This window comes from Sapajus apella, unplaced genomic scaffold (genome assembly GCF_009761245.1).
Source record: "Sapajus apella isolate SASKATOON/1434 unplaced genomic scaffold, GSC_monkey_1.0 scaffold1, whole genome shotgun sequence".
Lineage (NCBI taxonomy): Eukaryota > Metazoa > Chordata > Mammalia > Primates > Cebidae > Sapajus > Sapajus apella.
Window position 1 is genome coordinate 7,773,331 of NW_022436941.1, and position 24,271 is coordinate 7,797,601.

At 45.6% G+C, this 24,271-nt stretch overlaps 1 protein-coding gene and 1 pseudogene across 3 annotated transcripts in view; one reads left to right on the forward strand and one right to left on the reverse strand.

Annotated features, from left to right (window-relative positions):
• The window catches only part of HSPA4 (heat shock protein family A (Hsp70) member 4), a 64,455-nt gene extending 51,687 nt beyond the window's left edge, over positions 1-12,768 (reverse strand). The window contains exon 1 of one of the 2 annotated variants that reach the window (XM_032253095.1): positions 12,038-12,768. In XM_032253095.1, the coding sequence (XP_032108986.1) occupies positions 12,038-12,144 (107 nt within the window). In that variant the 5' untranslated portion in view covers positions 12,145-12,768. The remainder of the gene's footprint in view (positions 1-12,037) is intronic. The other variant, XM_032253032.1, reaches the window with a different exon arrangement.
• A 10,140-nt stretch (positions 12,769-22,908) lies between these two features.
• LOC116533482 lies at positions 22,909-24,213 on the forward strand (annotated as a pseudogene). The gene has a single exon (XR_004261329.1). The product of XR_004261329.1 is annotated as a keratin, type I cytoskeletal 19 pseudogene (transcript).
• Positions 24,214-24,271: the final 58 nt, after the last annotated feature.

A 24,271-nucleotide genomic window follows, 5' to 3' on the forward strand; every position in this document is an offset into this window, starting at 1 on the left:
TATTTTTAAGACAACTCATAACTTCACCAAGAATATAGTCTACAAACCCTGAAAACAACTCTTGCCCTATTATATAAGTAAAAAGGTAATTTTTTTTAGAACTAGTTTCCAGGCACTCAATTTTTTTTTTTTTTGGAGACAGAGTCTCACCCTGTCATCTGGGCTGGACTGCAGTGGCCCTATCTCAGCTCACTGCAACCTCCACCTCCTAGGTTCCAGTGATTCTCATGACTCAACCTTCTGAGTAGCTGGGATTACAGGCGTGCACCACCACGCCCAGCTAATTTTTGTATTTTCAATAAAGACAGGGCTTCACCATGTTAATGAGGCTAGTCTTGAACTCCTGACCTCAGATGATTCACCCACCTTAGCCTCCCAAAATGCTGGGATTATAGGTGTGAACCACCACACCTGACCAGGACTTAGAATTTCTGACTAGGAACTTTATTCCCGCTTCTGAACATGCTTCTAAATCACCAATTCACACACTATCTCCTGATTTAACCTATTTACCGCTTCTTTTACAAAGGCAAAACTGAAACCTGCTTCAAGATTAAAAAAAAAACCAATGCTGTGCCTAAGCTTAAAAAGCGACGTGGCTCATGCCTGTAATCCCAGCACTTTGGGAGGCCAAGGCAAGCAGATCACCTGAAGTCAGGAAATCAAGACCATCCTGGCCAACACGGTAAAACTGCGTCTCTACCAAAAATGCAAAAATAAACTGGGCATGGAGGCGCATGCCTGTAATCCCAGCTACTCAGGAAGCTAATGCAAGGGGATTAACTTGAACCAGGGAGTCAGAGGTTGCAGCAAGCTGAGACTGCACCACTGCACTCCACCCTGATGACAGAGCAAGACTCCATCTGGAAAAATAAAAAGTATTAATGAGTAAATTTTGGCCAGACTCAGTGGCTCACAGCTGTAAATCCCAGCACTTTGGGAGGCCGAAGCCGGCGGATCACAAGGTCAGGAGTTTGAGACCAGCCTGGCCAACCTGGTGAAACCCCATCTCTACTAAAAATACCAAAAAAATTAGCTGGGCATGGTGACAGGCGCCTGTAATCCCAGCTATTGGGAGGCTGAGGCAGGAGAATCGCTTGGACCCGAGAGGCGAGGGTTACAGTGAGCCGGGATTGTGCCATTGCACTCCAGCCTGGGCAACAACAGTGAAACTGCATCTCAAAAAAAAAAAAAGCTCTAGAACCATACTGCCTTGGTCCAAATACGACTAAATTAGATGACCTACTAATTTGATAAAACATAAGAGCCCTGTGAAAACTGGCAGAATGCTGGGCCTCCCAGGGCTTCAATGGTCCTTTCTAACCAATGGATAAGAACCCTGTGAGCCAATCTCCCAGGGCAGCTGCAGGTAGCCAGGCCCTCTACTAACAGAAAGAACAAACACAGGATACCCTAGGATCTCATCAGAATTCCTCCAAATCCTAAGCTTTTGGGCCTAGAAAGTGTTGGAAGTAGCCCCTCAAAAGCACAGGTGTCAAGCTCAGCCTTTCTGCAACTATGCCACCAAGCACTAAACAAATAAAATCTCTGTCGTAGGCACTAGGTGCAAATAAATAAAATATCCCTCGGTATCATGTAAATGTGTCCCCTCTCAAAGTCCATATTCCCCTTGAGGAAATTGCCCAAGGCAATCTCACCCACTTCCTCCACGTCAAAAAGGCTGCCACAAATCTCCATCTTTCTAAATACCACGAGATCTGAATTTCTAAGGTATATCCCTTCATGACCCCAATCACAATGTAACTAAAAAGCAATTTTACTCATCTTCCATTCTTTCCTGCAGCTTTTTTTTCAAACCCTTACCTCCTCAAAGCAATGACAATGCCCAGCTTTCATGCAAATCCTGCTGAAGTGTTAATTTCCTCTTCTACCTCAGTAACTCTGAAGCTGCCTTGCTTCTAATTACCTTCCAAACAAAACCAACTACCAGAAATCAAACCTATCTTCCTTAATATGGAACCTAAGGCCTCTCTCAAACCTAAACCCACTTTCCAGCTGTATTTCATACACACAATTAACACAATTTGAATAAAGTATCCCCATCTTCCAGCTTTGCTTATGTAACTTTTGACATCTTGCAGTCAAGGTTGCAGAGAGCTATGATCATGCCACTGCACTCCAGCCTGAGTGACAGAGTGACCCTGTCTCAAAAAAAAAAGTCCAGTCCTGTTTCACATTCTAAAAAAACCCAGTTAGCTACCTTTAAAATTATATACTGATGTGGGATAAATTTTCAAAAAAAAAGGTCCTACACTTCCATTAAAAAAGGACAACTGAAAAATAAGAGTATGATCAATTTGCTGAATTGGGTCAATACATAAAACAGCGGCCAAGCACGCTGGCTCATCCATGTTATCCCAGCGCTTTGATCTGCCAAGCCAGGCAGAACACCTGAAGTCAGGAGTTTGAGACCAGCCTGGGCAATGTGGTGAAATCCCGTCTCTACTGAAAATACAAAAATTAGCCGGTCGTTGTGGCATGTGCCTGTAATCCCAGCTACTCAGGAGGCTGAGGCAGAAGAATCACTTGAACCTGGGAAGTGAAGGCTGCGGTAATCCAAGATTGTAACACTGCATTCCAGCCTGGGCAACAGAGCAAACTCCATCTCAAAAAAAACAAAAAAAAAAGTAGACCAGGTGCGGTGGCTCACACCCTATAATCCCAGCACTCTGGGGAGCCGAGGCAGGCAGATCACCTGAGGTCAGGAATTCCTGACCAGCCTGGCCAACATGATGAAACCTCATCTCTACTAAAAATACAAAAATTAGGCGCCGTGGAGGCACCTGTAATCCCAGCTACTCAAGAGGCTGAGGAAGGAGAATCGCTTGAACCCGAGAGGTGGAGGTTGCAGTGAGCCAAGATTGTGCCACTGCACTCCCACCTGAGAGGGAGACTCTGTCTCAAAAAAAAAAAAAAAAAAAAGTAAAAATACAAACTGAAGGATTTTGAAAACTAAAAGCTTACACAAAGAAATCTAATATTTAAATGAGATGAATGCTCAAAAAGATTAAGTTGAATATTATTAGCACTAACACCTAGTTCCTGCTTTTTGGTACAAGTTTACTGTAGAAAACTAGAAAACAAAAAAGTATGAAGAAAAACATAAAGATTATATATACTTCCACAACCCTCCCCCCACCACAGAAGGCCACTATTAACATTTGGGTAAATACTCCTATGTAATGCTAATAAATCTAGTAAGTCCAAAAAAAACAGAAGGAAGCAATACTGATGTACCACAATCAGTTTGTTTCTCCTCAGTAAATGAGCTGAAAGTCTTCAGTGGCTGAATAATTCCTTGAGAATTCTGACACGAAAAAAGCATGACAAGAATATTTACAGGAAATATATCTACTACTTTCCATTCAACAAGAACTTGCAAATTTTGCATGGTCTACACCCCTGATTCCTATCTGTGGCAGGAATCCTCTCTCATCCAAGCAGGTAAAGCTCCCTTGTTTCACAGTTCTCGTTACAGAGCCTTCTGTGCCAGGTGGTGTGCAAAGCATCCCACACTTGATAATCCTAAATTCTCTGAGAAACGGGATTAGTATAGAGGAAGACCTGATTCAAGTCAATGTGTCCAGAAACTTAAGTATTAGAGTCTACGATTCAAAATTAGGACCGTTAGACTCCAAACCCCATGTATACACACATTCTGGGGTTGTTTTTCTGGTTTTGAGACAGGGTCTCTGTCACCCAGGCTGGAGTGCAGTGGCTTGATATCTGCTCCCTGCAACCTCTGCCTCCCAGGCTCAAACGATCCTCCCACCTCAGATTCCCGAGCAGCTGGTACTATAGGTGTGCACCTCCACCTCAAAATAGTAATCATAAAAAAGTACTAAAATTACATAATTACATAAGTAATAAGTAAAATTACATAAGTAATTTTAGTACTTTCTTATGGTTACTATTTTGAGATGGAGTCTTGCTCTGTCACCCAGGCTGGAGTACAGTGGCAAGATTTCAGCTCACTGCAAGCTCCACCTGCAGGTTCAAGCAATTCTCCTGCCTCAGCCTCCCAAGGAGCTGGGCTACAGGCGTGTGCCACCACACCTGACTAATTTTTATATTTTTAGTAAAGATAGGGTTTCGCCATGTTGGTCAGGCTGGTCTCAAACTCCTGACCTCCAGTGATACACCAACATTAGCCTCTTTCAAAGTGCTGACTTCAGGTGACCCGCCTACCTCAGCCTCCCAAAGTACTGAGATTACAGGTGAGCCACCAAGCCCCCATTTTGTTTTTTAAGAGATGGTTCTCCATCACCCAGGCTTGGAGTGTAGTACTCAATCATGGCTCACTGCAGCCTTGATCACTGAGCTCAAGTGATCCTCCCACCTCAGCCTCCCAAGTAGTTGGCACGCTACCACACCCTGCTAATTTTTAAAATTTTTTGTAGAGACAGGGTCTCACTATATTGCCCAGGCTGGTCTCAAACTCCTAGCCTCAAGCAATCCTCCTGCCTCCGCCTCCCAAAATGCTGGGATAACAGGTATGAGCCACCAAGAGCAGCCTTAATTCATTCCTTCTTCTATCCTTCATTCAAACTATCTGAATCCTTTATTCCATGTATTATCTAATTCTATTTGTTCAAGTCTCACTCCAGCCTTTCCTCATCACTTTAGCCTCCACTGCTTACTTCTCCTTTGAACAAGGTATTTTAAGTCTGTTTTACACAGCCTTGTCCATAATTGGACTCATTGTGTTTACTGTTGCTTATGTTATTCGTATTTTAACTACATTGATTACACCTATAGACAGCAGGAATCTCTATCTTACACTTCCTCTGTACTACACACCATGACAAGTCAATGCTGCTTAACCCATAAATACATTTCCTGCTTTACTGACATTACCTTTCCTCCAATCCAAATTACAGGAAGCTAATTCAAATCAAGTTTAAGATTCCTCTGTTCTGATCTTTAAGTCCTAGAAATTACATACTTTTTCAGCCAGAGAATATCACTGTTCTCCCCTTAAGAAATACTATTGACCAAATATTTATACACATTCTGAAAGGATATTATGAACAGCTGCAATTGGCACAGATCCTTAAAAAGTATAGTTTCATTTTTATAAGTGTATGCATAGCCAGGTGCAGTGGCATGCATCTGTAGTCACAGCTATCCAGGAGGCTGAGGCACCAGAACTGCTTGAGCCTGGGAGGTGGAGGTTGCAGTGAGCCAAGATTGCACCATTACACTCCAGCCTGGGTGACAGAGTGGGACAGTGTCTCAAAAAAAGTGTAAGCAGAACTACTATCAGGATATTACAATAGCCATTGCTCTAATTCACTGTCTTCTACAATAGGAGAAAATGAGCTTTTCAGAGATGCCACCGCAATAATTAGACTATTAAATACAACCAGTGGCCAAAAACGTCATGGAAATAGAGACATTATTCAGAGTATTCTCTGGTCACTGCATTAGCCATGGACTAGAAAGTACCAAAAAGAGTTGATACCAAACAGACCAAATAACTCACAATTTTGAGATTTGCAGTTCCTAAAACCACAGCAAATTCCTCAGTAATTAAGCTTTGCACTCTAAAAGTACACAGCTGTAGAACCCAAAAGGTAAACTTTATCTTACTGTCCTAATCTCGAAGAAGATTAATAAAAAATACAAAATGTTGTAATAACATTAGCAAAATCTTTGGCAGTATTTACTAAATGCCAAGTATTATTCTGAGTACTATGACAAGAAAAATTTATGAGTTATAGTTTTAACTCATTATAATTCTCATAATCTCCAGTGAAGTAGAGAAATCACATCTGTTCCTGGTGCAAATTAATCCCTTACTTTTGTGTAAAGAATTCTAGAAAGATTACTGAAACTTTAAGCATATACAGTATATCCTTTGCCCTAGCAACTTCATCTCTAGAAATCGATCCAACAAAATTAAAAGCACTAACATTGTCCGGGCACAGTGGCTCACGCCTATAATCCCGGCACTTTGGGAGGCCGAGGCGGGTGGATCACGAGGTCAAGAGATTGAGACCATCCTGGTCAACATGGTAAAACCCCATCTCTACTAAAAATACAAAAAAATTAGCTGGGCATGGTGGTGCACACCTGTAGTCCCAGCTACTCGGGAGGCTGAGGCAGGAGAATTGCTTGAACCCAGGAGGTGGAGGTTGCGGTGAGCCGGGATCACGCCATTGCACTCCAGCCTGAGTAACGAGCGAAACTCTGTCTCAAAAAAAAAAAAAAAGCACTAACATTATAAAATAAATACATAAGACTACTTATTGAAGAACTATTGGTAATAGCAAAAAATTAGAAATAACCTGTTTAAAGAAAAGGTGTTACAGCCATAATATAGAATTTACATATTTAGGAAGATAAATTCATAGTTACTAACTTTGAAAAATGTCTAAAATATAAATGAAACAAACAGTTCCAAAATACAGTATGATTTTATTTAAACACACACACACACACAACTTAGGTGTATATTTGTAGAAGTCAAGAAAAAGGTATGGAAGGATACACAACAAGAACAAGTAATCAGAGACAGAGGAAACTTAACTTTACTTTAGTACTTTAGTGTTCTTAGTGTTACAGCAAAGTATTCTGTTAAGTGAGAAAAAAATTATTTAGGAAACCCAGTTCGGAACCTAATTACATAAAGTTCCTGTAGACAACGTTTACGAATTTTGTATACAAGGTATCTTAGTTCTTAAATGATTCTAAGAAACTTGGCCAGGTGCGGTGGCTCACACCTGTAATCCCAGCACTTTGCAAGGCTGAGGCGGCCAGATCACAAGGTCAAGAGATCCAGACCATCCTGGACAACATGGTGAAACTCCATCTCTACTAAAAATACAAAAATTGATCCGGGCGCAGTGTCTCACATCTGTAATTCTGGCGCTTTGGGAGGCCAAGATGGGTGGATCACAAGGTCAGGAGTTCGAGACCAGCCTGGCCAACATGGTAAAACCCTGCCTCTAGTAAGATTACAAAAAATTAGCTAGGTGTGGTGGCAGGCACCTGTAATCCCAGCTACTCTGGAGTCTGAGGCAGAATTGCTTAAACCTGGGAGGCAGAGGTTGCAGTCAGCTGAGACTGCACCACAGCACTCTACCCTAAGCAACAGAGCGAGACTCCGTCTCAAAAGAAAAAAAAAACTTTCATGACTTCTGCAATTAAGATATATGAGAAGTGGTATTAAGCAGTCTGAAGCTTTAGTAAACAAATCAACTTTTCTTTTAATACAAAAGATCCAAGTCATCCCTGCTGCTTTACTGTGTTAAAGACATTAATTTCAAGGAGGAATAAGTTTTTAACACAAATAAGAAATCAAATGTTAATCTCCCAGTTAACCAGAAACTACACTTTGTAGCTTCTGCTGTCTCAAAGACAGTTATTAACAGACCATTTCATCTATTCAAATTCCTAATATGTTGTTTAATCAACGCAACCACAGAATTATTTTCATAAGTAACTTATTTCTAGCTTATAAATTGTTCATTTTGTGACATACAGCCCAGTTAGCTTCCATGTTTGGCAGCCCAGTGACATTTTTATTCCAAAGAAGCTTTCAAGTTGCACTCTTTCTACTGTTAATAATCCAACTAAGTACAAAAATAGATTTGCCATTTTATTCCAAAGCCTATGGTCCAAAAAATGTCAAGACAAACGATCATAATTAAAAATCCAAAATTTCTCACAGCCACTATTTCTCTCCCATCTTTCCAGGCTAAGGGAAACCAAAACCCCCACTAGGAACAAACACTGCAATAACCTTCTATAATCCTGCTTCTCTCTCTTGCCCTTCTCAAACAAATCCAAAATATGATTGGCACACAAAAATCAATCACTTTTTTTTTTTTAGAGGGTGTCTTGCTCTGTTGCCCAGGCTATAGTGCAGTGGCATAATCTCGGCTCACTGCAACCTCCACCTACTGGGTTCAAGCAATTTTCCTGCCTCAGCTTCCAGAGTAGCTGGGACTACCGGTGTCTGCCACCACACCTGGCTAATTTTTGTCTTTTTCATACTGACACAGTTCCACCATGTTAGCCAGGCTGGTTGCAAACTCCTGACCTCAAGCGATCCTCCTACCTCGGCCTCTCAAGAGTGCTGGGATTACAGTCGTGAGCTATCTCGCCAGGTCCTTCCAACCAATATAAATTAGACCCGCTTATTCTATGCTCTCATTATATTCTGTATTTTTCAAGTTAGTAATTACTATATATTTTTGTTTCATATTTGGTTTAATCCACCAGCCATGTCCATGATGCCATCACCTTTATTATTTGTTCACCACAGTACCTCCAGTGCTTAGAACAACGGCTATCACATCGGAGGCACTCAACATCTGATAAAATTAAGGAAGCCTAAATTGGGTGGAAAGGCAAGGGTCTCTTGTGGATGAGAATCCACTGGCTTCTCAAAAACCAAATCCAGATTGTTAGCTCCACAATCTGAAATAAGGTACTTCCACCACAGAAAATCCTCTAAGACTTGCATCTCATTTCCACTCTCATATTAAAACAAACCTACAACATGCAGTCTTTTAGTATGTATGAGCTCCAAATCCATTCCTCCATAAGTGCTACCAAAAACAAACAAAAAAAAAATCAACCTTTCTGCTACCATTTTGTTTAACCCAAGACTCCAACACAGAGTAATCAAAGTGAATCAAAATCATATAGTTCAGAATTACCTGAAATGTATGGCATGCCTGTAAGTTAATGAAAACTATAAAGGAAAATATAAAGGAAACATATAAGGAAAAGTAAAGTATTCAAACGGAATTTTCTTATCACAGTTTCATGGTATATAGGGTAACATATCACAGTGTCTTTGAAGCAATTTTTTTATCTGAAACAACTCAGTTTCAAATGGAATTCATAGTACAATTGTTGTAGCTACTCTCTTTCTAAAAGAAAAACAGGAGCATATGATAATATAAAAGAAGGATAAGAACACTGTTCTTTCCAATACTTGGGATTCTGTTCCTTTGCCCCCCTTAGAGCTAAAGTGGGTTCAATCACAGGGCAGGAAAAGACCGAGCCATTACATACATTAGCTCAGCGCTTTAGTCTTTTAGTTCCTTGGGAGTATTTTACAGACCAAGAAAACCTGGATCCGAAGATATTCTCAAAGACTGAAATGCTTAAAAAACAATTTTTAATGCTTTAAAAAAGAAAAAAGAAAACTTCAGGGCACAATACACTTCCTTGGAGATGCAAATTAGACTACCCATTGTTAAAAAGTACAAATTTGGAAAATAGGGCTTGACTACTAATGGGCACAGGGCTTTTGGGGAGAGTGATGAAAGTGTTCTAAAACTGATTATGGTAGTGGTTGCACTGTTTTGTGACATTAAAAACCATTGCTTCAACTAGGTGAATTGTATGGTGTATGAATTAAACCTTAATAAAGCTGGGCCGGGTGCGGTGGCTAACGCCTGTAATCCCAGCACTTTGGAAGGCTGGGGCAGGTGGATCACTTGAGGTCAGGAGTTCCAGACCACCCTGGCCAACATGGTGAAACCCTGTCTCTACTTAAAAACAAAAATTGGCTGGGTGCGGTGTCTCACGCCTGTAATCCCAACACTTTAGGAGGCTGAGGTGGGCAGACCACCTAAGGTCGGTAGTTTGAGACCAGCATGACCAACATGGAGAAACCCCCACTCTACTAAAAATATTAAAAAAAAAAAAAAAGCCGGGCGCGGTGGCTCACGCCTGTTAATTCCAGCACTTTGGGAGGCCGAGGCGGGTGGATCACGAGGTCAAGAGACCGAGACCATCCTGGTCAACATGGTGAAACCCCGTCTCTCTTAAAACTACAAAAAATTAGCTGGGCATGGTGGCGTGTGCCTGTAGTCCCAGCTACTCAGGAGGCTGAGGCAGGAGAATTGCCTGTACCCAGGAGGTGGAGGTTGCGGTGAGCCGAGATCGCGCCACTGGACTCCCAGCCTGCGTAACAAGAGCAAAACTCCGTTTCAAAAAAAAAAAAAACTGCTGGGCATGGTAGCACACGTCTGTAATACCAGCTACTCAGGAGGCTGAGCAGAATTGCTTGGACCCGGGAAACGGAGGTTGCCATGAGCCGAATGGCACCACTGCACTTCAGCCTGGGCAACAAGAGGGAAACTCCACCTCAAAACATAATAACAATAAATCAGCAGGGAGTGGTGGCGCGCGCCTGTAATCCCACCTACTCAGGAGACTGAGGCAGGAGAATCACTTGAACTCAGGAGGCGGAGGTTGCAGTGAGCCGAGATTACACCACTGAACTCCAGCTTAGAGGACAGAGCAAGACTCGTTTAAAAAAAACCCACACACACACCTTAATAAAGCTGTTAACAAGACTCGGCAAAGGCACACCAACCTAGTTTTGGCCGCTGTGATGAGTTTTCAGGGGAAGCATCTGTGTAAATTTGACAAGTGGAAGGCAAATGTGAAACTTCTGAACAATCTACTTTGGCTGAAACCTGCTGAATAAGTGTGACAAAAATTCAGGATGAATATAATGAACCTTAGAATCGAGCCCCTGGGGCCAGGCGCAGTAGCTCATGCCGTAATCCTAGCACTCTGGGAGACCCAGGCAGGAGGATGACTTGAGGTCAGGAGTTCTAGGCCAGCCTGGGCAACTCGGGAACCCCCATCTCTACTAAATTTAGCCAGGCGTGGTGGAACTCGCCTGTAATCTCAGCTCTTCAGGAGGCTGGGTCAGGAGAATCCCATGAACCCTGGAAGCCGAGGCTGCAGTAAGCCGAGATCTTACCACAGCATTCTAGCCTGGGCAACAAAGTGAGACCCCTCTCAATCAATCCATAACAATTGAGCCCGTGGGCAGGGCACGGTGGTTCACGTCTGTAATCCCAGGACTCCGGAAGGCCGGGGCAGGTGGATTGCTTGAGTCCAGGAGTTCAAGACCAACCTGAGTGATATAGTGAAACGCAAAAATTAGCCAAGCATGGTGGCGCACACCTGTAATGCCGGCTACTCAGGAGGCTGAGCTGGGAGAATCACCTGAGCCAGAGAGGTCGAGGCTGCAGTGAGCCAAGATCGCGACACTGCACTCCAACCTGGGCAAGAGTGAGGCCCTGTCTCAAAAAAATAAAATTGAGATTCTCAATGGCAATAATACAGAGCTTCTTACAAGATTGTGTCTAAGAACATGACAATGGATTAAAATTTATCTACATGTACTCAAAAGGCAAACTCTTTTACTCTAACCAGTGAAAGACCCGAGTGACTCACCATTTTTTAAGAGTTGTGTCTATGCTGCTCCCAGAACTCACTATAGGTTCTAGAAGTCAAGGCAGGCCCTTGAGCCACCAACAATGTGGCCAACACACTGGTTAGAATTCATTTGAAAGTGCAACCCTATCAAGGGGTTAACGCGCACCGAACAGAGGATGACCCAATATGTAGTACAATATCCCGAAATAATGTGAAAACAAAAGTGACTGCAAAGGTATCAAAAGAGCACCAATTTCATTAAATTCCTATCCGTTGCCACCCCAATCTCAAGATCCCGAGTCCATCCGGGACTCAAGCCTGAGGCTGCTGTACCTCGCTCTCTTCCGGGCGCTGCCCCGCTGCCACTCACGTGGGAAGCGGACCCTTCCACGGTCTCGAGGCTGGCAAGCCCCAGAACCCGTTCAATTCAACTTTTATTAAGCGCCTGCTGTGTGCAAAGTTCTGAGCACAAAAGACATGAGTACGACCTGGGCCTGGTCTCTGCCCTCCAGAAAAGGACAGCGACCCATTTACGTCCTAGGCCTGCAGTTCCTCCAGTTCCTTCCCGTGCCCTCAACTGGTCAGAGTACAGCCAGAAGCCTTCGTTCGGCCCATGTGTTAAGCGCACACCCACGCTCACGGTGGATCCCGGCCCCTCGTGTCCCGGCACCCACTGGGGGGTCCGTGACCCACCCGAACCTCGGCTCGGAACGCAGGCGACCCCTCGGCCAGCGTTCCCCAAGCAGCAAGGGTCCCAGACTGAAACAAGCACTAGCTCCTCACCCCCGTGCACGCGGCCGGCCCGGCCCACACTTACGGCGTGCAGCGGTCGCTATATTCATTAGCGATAGTCTCGATGCCGCCAGCGCGGGCCACAGCGACGTAGCAGCTCTGGAAGCCCAAGTCTATGCCCACTACCGACATGGCGCCGGCTACTGCTCGGGCTCGGGCCCGGGTCCGGCCGCCGAGACAGGACACGGACCCCGGCGGGGCTAGCGCGTGGAAAGCAGGCCTCTTGGGCCGAGGCTACCGAGGGGCGTGCGGCGTCCACGCGAGCGCCTAGGTCTTTAGAGTGAGTACTGCAACCGAGTGCCGCTCGGGCCGGCTCCGGCTCAGTGGCCGCAGAGGAGGCGCCGGTAGCGGGGGCGGAGAAGATCTCGAAAGATCTCGTTGCGACGAGAGCTTAGCCGAAGCACGAGAACTGCAAAATAACGGGATGTTCTCGCGATAGCCCTGCTCAGACGCTTTTCCCCTTCAGGCCCCGCCCAAGCTACGTAAGAGTACGTTACGTCCTGGCCGGAGAATCTGGGAAGGGACTGGGTGGCTAAAAAAAAGGCTGAGAAGCGAAATTACCCTATCAAGCCTACGCTTGGAACCCCGGAGCTGCACAGCTGCATAGAGATGGGGAGCACCTCCCCTTATCGAAGAAAGTCGGCGAGCCGGCTTGAGTCAATATACTGAGGAAGCGCTGCGGCCTACTTCCGCCGTTTTTATTAATCTCAAACTTCCGGTGATGGGGTGTCTTGGCTTTCCACCTTCTGTTGGGCCCCCAAAATGAGAGGCGAGCTGATCATAAGATCCCGCAGGGTGCTTTCTGCTCTTCTTGGGGCAGACTGGCCAGTAGGGAAGGCGGCCACCATTGGAACGCGGCCCTCTGCAAGGCCTTATGTCGGGCTTTGTCATAGTCTAAGATTGCACCCTCACCGGCGGAGGGAAGAAGCCCACTCACTACCACACCGCCTTGTTTTCTTTCGCTCAGCCTTGTCGCACCGTTCTCTAAGCCACTCGTGTCCTTAGATCATATTGAGGGGCCTGCAAGACGTAAGCCTTTAATCCCCAGCACATTCCAAGCACCTACCCAATAGTATGCTCTAATCTGGGTGCAAGGAATACAGAGGCAGATGACACAATGCCTGGCCTGGAAGGTTCGCTCAGACCTTTACAAGAAGCTAATAAATCTTAAGCCTAAATGCCCCTCACTTACATGGCCTCCTGGGAGAGCAGTTGCTAAGAGTTATGGAGAGGGGAAGCCAGCTTGAGATTAGGAAGCAAACCTGTGTAAGCATTTCTAATAAACTACCTAGAGATCTATGGAGAATCTGAGTCTCCAAGTCCCTAGTAATGTGTTCTGATTTGTCGTTTTAATTATTGGTTTTGTGTATTTTTAAGGCCCCCAAACGGTATATAAGTTTCACCTCTACAGAAACTGGATCATCCCCATTGGGAGGGTGGCTAAACAAGTAAAGGTGACCCCAGTACAGAATGGTGGAGACTAAAACCGCCCAGAAAAGGAACAGGCTGTGTTCAGGTTTGAAAAACTAGCAATAGAAACCATAGTTTGAGGAATAAAAGAAGTCTTCTGTTGTTGGAGGGTCCACCATGAGTTGAAGATCTCAAGGCTAGAGTAGTTGCCCTTCAGCCGTTTTAAAAGTAAATGAGCAAAGAAGAAATTGCATTGCCCTGGTATCCCCTTCCCTTTAAATTCGGGCATTTCCTGCCACCTCAGAAGGTACTTCAGTCTACAGGAGCTACGCCAAAGCCAGGTTCTTTACCGTTAAAACTTGCTAATGGCCACACAGTTCTCACGTTTTGCCTAATTAAAACCTGTTTTTTCTTCAAAGACAAGTACCAGGTGCTACCTATGAAAGGGTACTGGGAATAAAAAGAGTGGAGGCAGCAAGGAACAGCCTTTGAAAAAATGAGAGCAGGGACATATTTGTACATTATACACCCATGTTCATAGCTGCTTATTCACAGTAGCTAAAAGGAGGAAACGACTCACATGTCCATTGACAAATGGGTTTTCCAAATTTAGTGTACACACACATCAGTACATTATATAGCCTTGAAAAGGCAAAGGAAGGCCAGGTGTGGTGGCTCACACCTGTAATCCCAGCACTTTGGAAGGCCAAGGTGGGCTGATCATGAGGTCAACAGTTCAAGACAAGTCTGGCCAGCATGGTGACACCTCCATCTCTACTAAAAATACAAAAATTATGTCATCACCTTCGACCTTCAACCATGAGCTTTTAGAAAAAAAATTAAAAGCCGGGCGCGGTGGCTCAAGCCTGTAATCCCAGCACTTTGGGAGGCCGAGGCAGGTGGATCACGAGGTCAAGAGATCGAGACCATCCTGGTCAACATGGTGAAACCCTGTCTCTACTAAAAATACAAACATTAGCTGGGCATGGTGGCACGTGCCTGTAATGTAATCCCAGCTACTCAGGAGGCTGAGGCAGGAGAATTGCCTGAACCCAGGAGGCGGAGGTTGCGGTGAGCCAAGATCGCGCCATTGCACTCCAGCCTGGGTAACAAGAGTGAAACTCCGTCTCGGAAAAAAAAAAAAAAAAAAAAAAAATTTAAAAAACAAAAAATTTCCGGGCACGGTGGTGTATGCCTGTAATCCCAGCTACTCAGGAGGCTGAGGCAGGAGAATCGCTTGACCCGGGAAGGCAGAGATGCAGTGGGCCGAGAGCTCATCACTGCACTCCAGCCTGGTGACAGAGCAAGACTCCGTCTTGGGGGGGGGCGGAAAAAAAGCTAAGTGAAAAGCCAAACACAAATCAAAAAATTTAATATTTTTTAAAAATATTTTAAAATTTAATAAGGGCTGGGCACGGTGGCTCACGCCTGTAATCCCAGAACTTTGGGAGGCTGAGGTGGGCAGATCACGAGGTCAAGAAATCAAGACCATCCTTGCCAACAGGGTGAAACCCAGTCTCTACTAAAAATACACAAATTAACCAGGCGTGGTGGTGCACCTGTAGTCCCAGCTACTCAGTGTAAGGTCTTTTTGGCTGACTGATGGTGCCATGGATGCCATGTTAACCTCTGACCTGCACAGGCACTCCAGATGAGTTCCTGGAAACTCTGAAGTAACTGGAAGACCATGAAAAGAGAAAGAAATCATCAACCCCTGCTGCGCCTGCTTAACTTTGAGACTTTCTCTAATGTTCCTTATTCCTAATTCGTAATTGATAAGGCCATTGGACTCTGTAACCCATCTTTGTCAGCCTCGTGACTCCACGCCCTACAACTCCCTCCCAACTTGCAAAACACTGCCCTAAACTGTAACTTTCCACTGCCCACCCCAAACCTGTAAAACCAACTCCTATCCCACTGCCGTTCGCTGACACCCTTTTCAGTCTCAGCCCGCCTGCACCCAGGTAAATAAACTTGCCCACACAGAGCCTATTTGGGGAGTCTCTTCACCCAGCACTCGAGTTTTAACACTTAGGAGACTGAGGCAAGGAGAATTGCTTGAACCCAGGATGTGGAGGTTGCAGTGAGCGGAGTTCGTATCACTGCACTCCAGCCTGGCAACAGAGCAAGACCATCTCAAAAAAAAAAAAAGAAAATGTAATACGGTTCCACTTGTATCAGGGACCTAGAATAGACAACTAGATTAAAGACAGAAAAGCGTTTCACAAGTAGAGTGAAATGGAGAGTTTAAGGGATAGAGTTTCGGTTTGGGAAGATAAAGTTCGGGAGGTAGATTCTGGTGATAGTTGTGTAACAATGTGCATAACTCAGTGACACTGATTTATACATTTAAAATAATTAAAATGATAAATTTTATGTCTATTTTAATGACAATCTTTTAAAGTTTTTTTTTTTAAGTTAGATTGACCTTGACCTTCCTTCCTCTGTCTTTCTCCTACCTAGGGGGATATCGATAATATTAAGCATACTATTGACCTTAATTATGACAGAGTCCTAGCTCCATCTGTTTATCTCAGTGATTAATCACTGAGCAAACAGCCCAGGCTGCCTAGGCTAAAGTGTCCAGTGGACCTAAAAGATCGCTATGTCTGTGTTACTCCCTGTTTCTGCCTTCCTTCTATTGGAAGACCTCCCTAACTCTTAGCTAAGTTGACGAAAAGTACACCCATATCTTACTATGTTCCAACTTCATTCCTCAGCTGCCTTGTTTGCCTTGCTACTGCTTTCAGTTTAAAATACCACCAGCCCTATCAATCTTTTTAATGATTTGTCCTTCTCAAAATAAAACATAACTAACATCAGTCACAGAGAGTACTCATCCTGCTATAAATAGTTTCCTGGATCATCAAACTTATAGCTCAAGAGACTATTCTGGGATATTTAAATAAATGAAGTCAGGAAAAGGTTATTTGAGAATCCTGAAGAATCTAAGGTGGCAAGTTTCCAAGAATCACAATTGTGAACCAACAAAGTGTCTAGAATATTTAATGTTGGAGACACTGTGATCGCAGGACAAATTCTTTCATTTGGCAGAGCATCTTAAGTATTTTAGAAGCAGGAAGTTGTTAAATGCCACTCTGGAATACAATGATTAAATTTAGTCCTAAGTAATCACAGGTGTTTTCTGGTTTTTGTTCTTTTTTTTGTTTGAGACAGTCTCCCTCTGTTGCCCAGGCTGAAGTGCAGTGGAGTGATCTCAGCTCACTGCAACATCTACCTTCTGGGTTCAAGCAATTTTCCTGCCTCAGCTTCCAGAGGAGCTGGGAATAAAGGTGCACACCACCATGCCCAGCTAATTTTTGTATTTTTAGTAGAGACTGGGGTTTCACTGTATTGGCCAGGCTGGTTTCAAACTCCTGACCTTGTGATCCACCCACCTCACCCTCCCAAAGTGCTAGGATTACAGGCATGAGCCACTCTGCCCAGTCAGGAGGTGTTTGTTTTTAAATATATAGTGTTCATAGGCTGCCCACCAAGAGACAAAAGTTTCTCCACCAGCTGGGGACTCATATTTTTCCCTGAGAAGTATCCAGTGGACTCCTGCCCTACTCTTTGGAGCAGCTTCTGCAATTTTTTGCTTCACAGGGAAACTACATGCTCAGGTAATGGTGGTTTTCTGGCCTCGCTGATCTTACACTGAGTGGATCAAAGCCTTTAGTCAAAGTAACAACCCTTCCTTAAACTCTGAAACCGATAAGGTTAAGGAACTTGTTCAAATTTACACAACTTTCTCACAGCTACACTGCTGCTCTTTTTCTTTCTTTTTCTTTTAGATGATCTCGTTCTGTCACCCAGCTGAGTTCAGTGGCGCAGTCATAGCTCACTGCAGCCTGGGCCCAAGCAATCCTCCCACCTAGCCTCCTGAGTAGCTAAGACTACAGTCATGGGTTACATGCAGCTATTTTTTTCTTTGTAGAAGCGAGGATCTTGTTGCCAGGTGCAGTGGTTCACACCTATAATCCCAGCACTTTGGGAGGCCAAGGCGGGTGGATCACCTGAAGTCGAGTTTGAGACCAACCTGGCCAACATGGCAAAACCCCATCTCTACTAAAAATACAAAAATTGGCTGGATATGCTGTCGAGTGTCAGTAATTCCAGCTACTCAGGAGGCTGGGGCAGGAGAATCACTTGAACCCAGGAGGCAGAGTTTGCAGTGAGCCAAGATGGCACCACCACTTTTTAACCTGGGTGACAGAGCAAGACTCCATCTCAAAAAAAAAAAAAGAAATGGAGGTCTCACTATGTTGCTCAGGCAGTTCTTGAATTCCTGGCCTCATGCAATTCTCCTACCCCAGCCCCCTAAACTGTTTCACAGGACAGTGTTTGTTCTAGGAGATATCAGTGGATTAATATTACCATTTCTAAGGCTCTGAGAAGTCCTGCGGAAAACCTCTTTAACTTTGTGTAAACATAAATACAAATTGAAATATAAGAAATAATGGGGCCCGGGCTTGGTGTCACACACCCGTAATCCCAGAGCTTTGGGAGGCCGAGGCGGGCAGATCATGAGGTCAGGAATTCAAGACCAGCCTGGGCAACATGGTAAAACCCCGTCTCTGCTAAAAATACAAAAATTAGCTGGGCGTGGTAACGCGTGCCTGACCCAGCTACTTGGGAGGCTGAGGCAGAAGAATTGCTTGAACTCAGGAGGCGGAGGTTGCAGTGAGCCGAGATCATGCCACTACACTCCAGCCTGGGTGACAGAGCAAGACTCCATTTCAAAAAAAAGAAATACTGGGTTAACAAGTAGAAGAACATAGTTTAGTCTCCTTTTTTCACTCCAGCATTTTTCTTTTGCTTTTTTTTTTTTTAATTTTATTGCATTTTAGGTTTTGAGGTACGTGTGAAGAACATGCAAGATTGTTGCATATGTACACACGTAGCAGTGTGATTTGCTGCCTTCCTCCCCATCACCTATATCTGGCATTTCTCCCCATGCTATCTCTCCCCAACTCCCCAACCCCCGCTGTCCCTCCCCTCTTTCCCCCTGACAAACCACGCTGTGTAGTGCTCCCCTCCCTGTGTCCATGTGTTCTCATTGAAGTCTTGCTCTGTCTCCTAGGCTGGGGTGCCGTGGCGTGACCTTGGCTCGCTGTAAGCTTTGTCTCCCAAGTTCAAGCAATTCTGCCTCAGCCTCCTGAGTAGCTGGGATTACAGGTGCTCACCACCATGCCTGGCTAATTTTCGTATTTTTAGTAGAGACAGGGTTTCACTATTTGGCCAGCTGGTCTCGAACTCCTGTCCTCAAGTGATCCACCCACCTCAGCCTCCCAAAGTGCTGGGATAACAGGTGTGACCCACCGTGCCTGACCACTCAAGCATTTTTGTAAGCATAACGATTTTTTTTTTTTTTTTGACACAGGGTCTCACTCCGTTGCCCAGGCTGGAGTGCAATGGCGTGATCATTGCTCACTGCAGCTTCAACCTCCCAGGCTCAGGCCATCTACCTGCCTCAGCCCTCAGAGTAGTTCAGACCACAAGTGCATGCCACCACACCTACCTACTTTTTTAATTATTTGTATGTATGGGGTCTCTCTATGTTGCCCAGACTGAACTACAACTCCTGTGCTCAAGTGATCCTCCCACCTTGGCCTCCTAAAGTACTGGGATTACAGGCGTGAGCCACCATGCCTGGCCCATAATGCTCTTTTGATATAAAAACTACCAGCACAGTTCACTTCTAACTCCAAATTGGCTGAAATCCCAAGGTCTTTACTCCTCTCTGGCTATCAAACTATCTCCTTACACAACAGCACTATGAGCTCACCCAGGGATCTTTTCTCTTAAGCCCATTTTTTTGTCCTTATACAAGCTGGTTCACTTAATGTGTATGGCTTGCAGTGTCATTAGCAGTCCCAGCTCTTTCTCTCTTTGTAACTTTTAAATGCTGGGGGGAACACTCCACAGATTTTTCTGGGCCACATAAGCTGACATTATTCTGAAATTTTAACTCTTTCCTCTAGGTCCCTTGATCACCAGTGATTTTCCTGGCATGACTCACATTTTCATTGCCTCCAACTCTCCTCAACTAGCCCAGACTAGGTCTTTTTCCACCTCTAGCAGCTAACATTCCAACTCCACACCCAAGTCCTGCCTGTTGGCCTAGTCTGCTGATGTCAAGCATGACTCCCCGCTCAGCCCAGCTCTGCTCTGGCCTGGCCTGGCCTGGCCCTGTCTTTTCCGTGAGTATAGAGGCCCCCACAGGAAACTATATGGCAGTAACGGCAGCTGTCATCTCATTCCTGCAACTTAAAAACTTTTTTTTTTTTTTTTTGCAACAGAGCAAGACTCTGTTGCCAGGCACCAGGCTGGAGTGTAGTGGCGCGATCTGAGCTCACTGCAACCTCCACCTCCCGGGTTCAAGCAATTCTCCTGCCTCAGCCTCCCGAATAACTGGGACTACAGGTTCGTGCTACCATGCCCAGCTAATTTTTGTATTTTTACGAGAGACAGGGTTTCACCATGTTGGCCAGGATGGTCTCCATCTCTTGACCTCGTGATTCACCCGCCTCAGCCTCCCAGAGTGTTGGGATTACAGGCGTGAGCCACCGTGCCTGGCCCGACCATTTTTCATTTTAACCATCACATTCATCAAGACTCAGTGTATGCTGTGCTGGTTTCCCTTCATCTGAAGGGCAGCTCATCTCTCTCAGGGCACAGTGTGCTTTGTTTCTTGCTCTACGACTCAAAGACAATGATTTTAAAGGCCCTGTGGCCACTGATAATAATTTACTTTTCCTCATTAAAAGGGAATCAGAGTGTGAATATTTGGTTTTGTTTTGTGAATATTTGTTTTTTGTTTTTTTGTTCTTGAGACAGTTTCACTCTTGTTGCCCTGGCTGGAGTGCAACGGCAAGATCTCTGCTCACTGCAGCCTCTGCCTCCCGGGTTCAAGCGATTCTCCTGCCTCGGCCTCCCAAGTAGCTGGGACTACAAGCGCTCACCACCACACCTCACTAATTTTTTTGTATTTTTAGTAGAGACAGGGATTCACCATGTTGGTCAGGCTGGTCTAGAACCCCTGACCTCAGGTGATCCACCCACCTCTGCCTCCCAAAGTGCTGGGATTACATGCTTGAGCTACCGCACCTGGCCCCAAGTGTGAATATTTGTAATTTGATAAAGAAGCAAATTGTAATTTGCTTCTCCTCTGTGTGTATTACCTCTTTTGACTAAAGGTGTCGTTGCTGGCAGCAGAACCATCCCATCAGAACTACAAGAGAGGACACAATGTAATGAAACAGTGATAATTAGAACAGGCACTAGAAAACATAAGGCTAATCCAGCGGACCAGAAATAAGAGTCAAGAAAGAAATTCAAGTATGAGAATTTTATTTTATTTTTATTTTTAAAGATGAGTTTTCACTATGATGGCCGGGCTGGTTTTGGACTCCTGACCTCAGGTGATCTACCCACCTCAGCCTCCCAAAGTGCTAGGATTACAGGCGTGAGCCACCGCGCATGGCTCAAGTATGAGAATTTAGGCCGGGTGCGATGGCTCACGCCTATAATCCTAGCACTTTGGGAGGCCGAGGCGGGCGGATCACAAGGTCAAGAGATCGAGACCATCCTGGTCAACAAGGTGAAACCCCGTCTCTACTAAAAATACAAAAAATTAGCTGGGCATGGTGGCACGCACCTGTAATCCCAGCTACTTGGGAGACTGAGGCAGGAGAATTGCTTGAACCCAGGAGGCAGAGGTTGCAGTGAGCCGAGATAGTGCCATTGCACTCCAGCCTGGGTAACAAGAGTGAAACTCCATCTTGGGGTTAAAAAAAAAAAAAAAGTATGAGAATTTAGTCTCTTAAAAAAAAAACAAAGATTAAAAAGGCTGGGCATAGTGGCTCATGCCTGTAATCCGAGCACTTTGGAGGCCAAGGCAGGCAGATCACCTGATGTTGGGAGTTCAAGATCAGCCTGACCAACGTGGTGAAACACCGTCTTTAAAAAAAAAAGAAAGAAAAAAAGTGAGAATTTAGTCTATGATACATGGCATTTCACTTAAGTGCAGAAGGGGGATGATGTTGAAACATTAGCTAACACCTTGGGAAAAATGCTAGTGCCCCACCTCAAGCTATATCTAAGAACATATTTCTGATAAATGAAATATTTAATGGTTTACAAATTAAATTTCAAAAATAAAACCATATAATACAAAAAAGGTGAATATATGTACAAATGCATATATATTTACATAAACACACACATATAGTGAACTTTGGTAAGCATAACACCACTAGACAAAAACAATTAAAGAAAAGATAGAAAAAATGAATAAAAGACCGGGCATGGTGGCTCACGCCTCTGGGAGGCCGAGGTGGGTGGATTACCTGAGGTCAGGAGATCAAGCCCATTATGGCCAACATAGTGAAAGCCCTTCTCCACTAAAAATACAAAAATTAGATGGGTATGGTGGTGAGCACCTGTAGTCCCAGCTACTTGTGAGGCTGAGGCGGGAGAATCGTTTGAACCCAGGAGATGGAGGTTGCAGTGAGCCGAGATCATGCCACTGCACTCCAGCTCCAGCCTGGTGACAGAGTGAGACTCCGTCTCACACACACACAAAAAAAAATAGCTGGGCATGGAAGTGGACACCTGTAATTCCAGCTCCTCGGAAGGATAAGGCAGGAGAATCTCTTGAACCCAGGAGGTGGAGGTTGCAGCAAGCCAAGATTGCACCATTGCACTCCAGCCTGGGCAACAAGAGCAAAACTCAGCTGGGCACGGTAGGTCACACCTGTAATCCTAGCACTCTGGGAGGCCGAGGTGGGTGGATCACCTGAGGTCAGGAGTTCAAAACCAGCCTGGCCATTGTGGTGAAACCCCATCTTAAAAAAAAAAAAAAAAAAAAAAAGAACAAAACTCTGTCTCAAAAAAAAAGAAAAGAAAAATGAATACAAAAAAAGACTATAAACAAACAGCAATAAATACAAAAAACATTACTCAAAATTTGGAGATGTGGCAAAATTATTGCTTGTCCTTTCTTATTTTTGTTTAATTATATATTTTTTTATTTTTTTAAGAGATGGGGTCTCGCTATGTTGCCCAGGCTGGTGTGCAGTATCTGTTCACAGGTGTGATCCCACTACTGATCAGCACGGGAGTTTTGACCTGCTCTGTTCTTGACCTGGGCCGGTTTACCCCTCCTTAGGCAACCTGGTGGTCCCCCACTCCCGGGAGGTCACCATATTGATGCTGAACTTAGTGGGGACACCCCATTGGCATAGCGCACTGCAGCCCAGACCTCCTGGGCTCAAGCGATCCTCCCACCTCAGCCTCCGGAGTAGCTGGGACTACAGGTACGCATCACCGCGCCCGGCTTGCCCTTTCAGTATCTTACTAAAACGTTGTCTAATGAGTCCGTTTAACAGTCATATGATTCTCAAAGAAAATGTAACTAACTTGGCTCCTCCGGTGATCGCAGCCTCTGGGACCAGGGTGGCTCCGTCAGTGCTCCACCTCACCATGACTTCCTACAGCTATCGCCAGTCGTAGTCCACGTCGTCCTTCAGGGGCCTGGCCGGCGGCTCTGTGCGTTTTGGGCTGGGGGTCGCCTTTCGCGCGCCCAGCATGCACAGGGACTTTGCAGCCGCGGCGTGTCAGTGTCCTCCTCCCGCTTCGTGTCCTCGTCCTCCTCGGGTGGCTACAGCGGCGTCCTGGCCGCGGCCGATGGGCTGCTGGCGGGCAACGAGAAGCTCACCATGCAGAACCTCAACTACCGCCTGGCCTCCTACCTGGACAAGGTGCGCGCCCTGGAGGCGGCCAAAAGCGAGTTGGAGGTGAAGATCCGCGACTGGTACCAGAAGCAGGGGACCCGGCCCTCCCACGACTACAGCCACTACTACAAGACCATCCAGGACTTGCGGGACAAGATTCTTGGTGCCACCATTGAGAACTCCAGGATTGTCCTGCAGATCCACAACGCCCATCTGGCTGCAGATGACTTCCGTACCAAGTTTGAGACGGAGCAGGCTTTGCGCATGAGCGTGGAGGCCAACATCAAAGCCCTGCGCAGGGGGCTGGATGAGCTGACCCTGGCCAGGAGCGACCTAGAGATGCAGATCGAAGCGCTGAAGGAAGAGCTGGCCTACCTGAAGAAGAACCATGAGGAGGAAATCAGTGTGCTGAGGGGCCACGTGGGAGGCCAGGTCAGTGTGGTGGTGGATTCGGCTCCGGGTGCCGATCTTGTCAAGATCCTGAGTGACATGCAAAGCCAACGTGAGGTCCTGGCGGAGCAGAACCGGAAGGATGCTGAAGCCTGGTTCACCAGCCGGAGGAAGAACCGAACCGGGAAGTCGCTGGCCACAAGGAGCAGCTCCAGATGAGCAAGACCGAGGTCACTGACCTGTGGCGCACCCTCCAGCGTCTTGAGATCGAGCTGCAGTCACTGCTGAGCACGAAAGCCGGCTTGGAAGGCACACTGGCAGAAACGGAGGCGCACTTTGGAGGCCAGCTGGCGGAGATCAGCGGTACTGAAGCCCTGCTGGGCCATGTGCCGGCTGATAGTGAGCGGCAGAATCAGGAGTACCAGCGGCCCATGGACGTCAAGTCGCAGCTGGAGCAGGAGATCGCCACCTACCGCAGCCTGCTCGAGGGTCAGGAAGATGGCTACAACAACCTGTCCGCCTCCAAGGTCCTCTGAGGAGGCAGCGGGCCCCAGGCTTCTGCTGTCCTTCAGAGGGTGTCTCCTGGGTGGGGAGATGGGAATGAAGGGACCCTTACCCCTGCCCTTCCCCTGACCTGTCAATAAAATGTTATGGTTCAAGGGGAAAAAAATGTAAATAACTTGCCATTTTCTTTTTTTTTTTTTTTTTTTTTTTTTTTTTTT